This window comes from Phacochoerus africanus, chromosome 1 (assembly GCF_016906955.1).
Source record: "Phacochoerus africanus isolate WHEZ1 chromosome 1, ROS_Pafr_v1, whole genome shotgun sequence".
Lineage (NCBI taxonomy): Eukaryota > Metazoa > Chordata > Mammalia > Artiodactyla > Suidae > Phacochoerus > Phacochoerus africanus.
The window spans coordinates 202688431-202693991 of NC_062544.1; the positions used below are offsets into that span (position 1 = coordinate 202688431).

Consider the following 5561-nt stretch of genomic DNA (forward strand, 5'->3'; position numbering starts at 1 on the left):
AGAAGGATTATCCTGCTGTAGTACCACTGTGGAAGACTTGTCTTCTCTCTACTTTTCCATACATTCCATGTTTTCTACAATGAACTAATATCACTTTTTTAAGAAAAAAACTTGTTTAAAAAAATGTTCCTCTGAAAACTTGTAGCCATAAAAAGGGTAGCATATTTAAAAGATTGGAAGGAAAAAAAACCTCTAAAGTTCACTCTGTCCTTTCTGGGTAGAATGTCACCTGACCCCTCAAATATGAAGTCTGCACCCCACCCCCCATTTCCCTGATTCCCTTGCCCTCTTTATTCTTCTTCATGCTGTTTATTATGATCTGACATATGCTTATATGTTTATTATGATGATTTTATGCTTATTGGATTGTCTTTCATCTGCTTTCCCCCCTAGCACGGAGGTGACACAAGAACAAGGGCTCTGTCAGTTCTGTTCATCTTCGCAGCCCAGAGCAGACCTGGCATTAAAGAAGTCTGAGCCCCAATATGTGTTTGTTGACTGAATGCATGGTGAGCCTATGAGCAATTTAAATTTTCTCCTTCATACATTTCTGAGAGTCTAGCTGTTTTCCAATGAATTTTTATTGCTTCTGCAAGCAGAAAAAAAAAAAGACGAAGTATGACTTTGTGACGAAATAGCACAATGGACATCTCAATTATGACATTGGAGAATGAGTTTCTTTCGTAATGAAGCTGGCACTCTCTCAAGTCTCAAAAACACACGCAAAATCGGCTGGTGTGAGTCATATGTCTGTGGGGCCAGATTCCTGCTGAGCTGGGTGAGAGCGCAGATGTGTAGAGAAAGCCGCTCACTGTCCACAGGGCCACCAAAGGGTCACAGGGCCAACCTGAGTGAATTTGCTCCCCGGAAGGCTAGCTGGAGGCCTGGGCTCTGTGTGTCTTTCCCTCCTTGCCCATCTGTTAACCTTCGGGTCTTTTGTCAGTAGGTGCAGTGACGTGTTTGCCAACAGGATTCCTGAAGTTAGATCTAGCCCGCCTGATTAGATCTCCAGGCTGGGGCTTGTCGGGAGAGGTGCTCAGCCTCTCCTTGGGGGTGGGGGTGGGGGGTGTCCCTGCTCCTCTGGGGAGATAAACTGGGGCTGGTCGGTTCCAGCTGTTGAAACTTCTGGGGAAGAATGAGGAATCTTTTGTTTTCCAACATCTGGAGCCTGCCGCTCCAGGATGAGGCTGCCAGGCCCTTCCCCCTCCCCATTCCTTCCCTTGCTTCTCTTCTCTAACTTAACCCCCTGCCCCACAGCTCCCAGAGCCTGTTTTCTATGCTCAGGAACACGGCTCTTTTGGGCAGCGTTTCAGCGATATCCTCACACTCCTGCTCAACTTGTCTGCCATCTTGGAAAGCCTCTCTATGCTCCTTGAAGCTTCCCAGCTTCTGATAACAGCTTTGCTGACCACATAATCCACTGTGGAATCTCAGCAGCGTCACCCACAGGATTTCAATTGGGGATCTTTCCTGTGCGTCTCTGCTGGGCAGTTCTTCTTTTCTCTCTACCTCTCCAGGCTTCCACATGCTGTGTTTATTCATCCCACACAAGGAGGCTCATGCCAGTGGAAGCAGTGGCCTCCTAGTTCTACTAAGGGATACAGATTTCTAAAGAGCTTGTTTGAGCCATGTTGCATTTCATCTCCATAGTTATCAGCTGCCATCCTGGTTTCTTTGCACCTCCTCTCCTTCTTCTGGGAGAAGTCCAAGGCCCTGAAGGGTACTGTGGACAGCAGGGCAAACCATTTTATCACTAGTGACTAGATATCCCTGCCCACTGCCAGCTTTAAGGACTAAAGGAACACCCGTCTCCCTCTGTGTTCCCACCGTAGTCCCTGTTTCTCCAGCTGCCTCAGTGCACATGCCTTCCCTCTCTCCCCAGGCTCGGGCCCCCACCAAGGGCCTCGGTCCCTCTTTCCTTCCCCAGAATCTGCTGCCCATGATGCCAGCCCTGCCCCCTTTCCCCTCAGGGCAGAAGTGGATAGAGTCTGTTTTATTTTTAAACAAGTTCTCCATCCTCCTATAATTAACGTGAAAAACAAAACCAAAAAGGACAGAAAAATGATGGCATCTGACATTCTCACAGTATGCATATGTGGATGGAGCCACTGTTACGGACCCCTTCTTTTTCTCTCTCCCTCACAGGCAACACGCCAGCCTCAGGCACACATGCACACAGCCTTTCCCACCCCAGACACCCAGCCTTGTGCCTGCTCCCATCCACAGCTTTAAAGGGATTGCAGGCTGGAATAACTATGGCCTTGGATTGTGACAGACTGTCGCTGTTGGTCAATGATGGCTCTCTTTTTTTAAAAAAAATTATCTATGGATATGCCCATGAACCTGCCACTAATTTTTAAAAACTAAAATGTTATCTATAACCTACATCTACCTCTGTGTTCCTGCCATATTTTATTCTGCAGCCTCCTTCACTCGCCACCCCCCACCCCCCACCAAGAGGTTCCTTTTCTTGAATTTTGTGTTTATTATTCATGACTTTGAAAAAGCATGGTACTTTCTCAAATTTCAGAAAAGGTCAAGGAGAGACAAATCTGTTTTTTAAGAAGAACAGTAAGAAAGGGAGTCTTTCCTCCCTGATATGAGTGCGTAATGGAGTTGGGAAGATTGGGTTTTCTATCCAGTTCATGCTCACCGCCTCCCACGGCCCCTTCCCACACCTCCTCCTGGATTCCAGAAGCAGCCAAGGCCTGGAATCCCCTCCGAGGGGCCTGGAAATCACACCCACAGAGAAAACTAGAGAGATAGCAAGGTGGATAGATTGACAACATAAAGCATCTCTGCTGCTGGCAGGTTTATTTGGGGACAAGGAACACGGCTCCTGAGTTAGCAAGACACACTGCGGATCCCAGGACACTGCAGTGTCACTCACCTAGTGGGCATCCTTACAAAGCTCATTATGGGGACAAGACAAAGCATAGCTGGGGACGGTCTTCAGATTAGATGTCTCCATCCTGTAGCACGACCTCTGCCCTGAGCTCCTCCAGTTCTCCGCTTCGGTCTCCTATGGGGCACGGCTGGTACTTGGCTGCTGGGAATCCCACCCAGGAGGAGCGGCGATGGTGACAGAAGCTGCAGAGGCCATAGATGGCAGCCAACACAACAGCCCCTAAGCCCAGATGCCAGCAGAAGAAGGTGGTGACAAAGGCAAGGTCGCTGGGGCTGTCTGCCCTCCAGGGCTGCCCGGAGAGTGGGGCGTACAGGATGGAGGTCATCTGCAGCATCCAGGAGCCAGACACCAGCGTCAGCCAGGCCTTGAGCACCCAGAGTGGGGGCTGCCCGGGGACCCAGACCTCGATGATGAACACCAGGGCCAGCAGGAAGATGGGCAACAGCAGCAGGGCGTGCACTCGGATCTCCAGGGCATTCTTGTGCTCGATGTGGGCGATCATTTCCAGCAGCGTCACAAGCAGGGCCAAGGCTGTGGCCGCGCGCTCCAGCTTCATGCTCTGCTGGGCCAGCCACACCTGGCTCATGAGGTCTATGAGGGCACTAAACAGGAAGAACCCAAAGATGGTGGCATGCTGCCACGAGCTGTGATTCTGGAAAGGCCGCCGGGGGTCCTCCCAGTCCATCAGGGCGAAACGGTTGGTTCCAGGTGGAAAGAATTCTCCCAAGATCAGTGTCACTCCAGCTGCCATCTTCACTATTCCCTCCACACGCACTCGCGGCCACCACCTCTGGCCTTGCTTGTTCCTTGGGGGCAGTGGGAGGAAGAGGAGCTTCTGGCCTCGCAAAAGGGCCTGGGACACCGTCACTGCATAGTAGAGCCCAACAAAAAAGATGGCCAGCCCTGGAACCAGGTGTCCCAAGAGAGTGCCCATGCTTGGCCACCAACCCGCTAGGGAGCGCAGGAAGAGTGGGGCTCCTCAGTGACTCTCCCCGCCTCTCATGTGTCAGGATAGGCTCTGCAGGCCCTGCCCTGTTTGTCCGTGTGGGCCCGCATCCTCTGCAGGTACCTGCAAGCTGGCCAGACTCCTCCTCCGTGGCACGGCTCCAGGTCAGGGCCATACCTCTATCATATGATTCTGCTCCATTCCTCGGTCCTGAGCTTTCATTCTACTGTTAGAAGAATGCATGTAAAGTACTTGGCAGCTTAACAGGATTCCATGGATGGTATGTCTTATCATTTAGTACAATTCCAACTGGTTTCACCAGCCTTTGAAGACAAACCCAGCTGCACTACCACTGACAGCCAAGTTCTCAATTCTTTTTTTTTTTTGTCTTTTTGCCATTTCTTGGGCTGCTCCCGCAGCATATGGAGATTCCCAGGCTAGGATCGAAGCCCTAACCGCCGACCTTCACCAGAGCCACAGCAACACGGGATCCGAGCCATGTCTGCAACCTACATCACAGCTCACAGGACGCCGGATCCTTAACCCACTGAGCAAGGCCAGGGATCGAACCCACAACCTCATGGTTCCTAGTCGGATTTGCTAACCACTGAGCCACGACGGGAACTCCCCAAGTTCTCAACTCTTAACCTGAGCTCCTGTGTGCTTGCCCTTCCCCAGTTCTTTTAAAATTAAAAAAGATTAAAAAAATTTTATTGAAATACTGGTTTTACAACATTGTGTTATTTTCAGGTGTATAGCAAAGTGATTTTATTTTATTATTATTATTATTATTTTGCTTTTTAGAGCCACACATGAGGCACATGGAGGTTCCCAGATTAGGGGTCAAATCAGAGCTGCAGCTGCTGGTCTGCACCACAGTCACAGCAAGGCCAGAGCCGAGCAGCATCTGCAGCCTACACCACAGCTCACGGCAACCCTGGATCCTTAACCCCCTGAGCGAGGCCAGGGGTTGAACGTGCATCGTCATGGATCCTAGTCAGGTTCATTAACTACTGAGCCATGGAGGGGACTCCTGATTCTTTTATTCCTATATCCACTCTTTTTCAGAGTCTTTACCCATATAGGTTACTATAGACTATTGAGTAAAGTTCCCTGAGCTATACAGTAGTTCTTTTTGGTTGTCTATTTTATATATAGCAGTGTGTATATGTTAATCCCAAATGCCTAATTTATCTTTCCCCTGCCCATGTTTCCTCTTTGGTAACCATAAATTTGTTTTTAAAATCTGTGAGTCTGTTTCTGTTTTGCAAATAAATTCACTTGTATCATTAAAAAATTAGATTCCACATGTAAGTGATATATGATATTTGTCTTTGTCTTACTTTACTTAGTAATGATAATCTCTAGGTCCATCCATATTGCTGCAAATGGCATTATTTTGTTCTTTTTTATGGCTAAGTAATATTCCATCATGTGTATATATACCACATCTTCTTTATCCATTCATCTGTCAATGGACATTTAGGTTGCTTCTGTGTCTTGGCTATTGTAAATAGTACTGCCATGAACATTGAGGTGTGTATATCTTTTTGAATATCTTTTCTCAGCCCAGGTCTTTCAGTGGCTATAAGAGAAGGCCTGTGGCCTAGGTTCTAAACATTGCTTTCTGCTGCACTGCCTGTACTTGTACCACTTCTGAGCCTTGATTCTGCAGCTGCTGGCCCTGACAGCTCTGACTGGTCTCCC

General features: G+C 48.7%; 1 protein-coding gene across 1 annotated transcript; it reads right to left on the reverse strand.

Annotated features, from left to right (window-relative positions):
• Nucleotides 1–2957: 2957 nt before the first annotated feature.
• LOC125110968 (transmembrane epididymal protein 1A-like) lies at nt 2958–3842 on the reverse strand. Its single transcript, XM_047752673.1, has one exon. The coding sequence runs from the start codon at nt 3840–3842 to the stop codon at nt 2958–2960; it is 885 nt and encodes a 294-aa protein (XP_047608629.1).
• Nucleotides 3843–5561: the final 1719 nt, after the last annotated feature.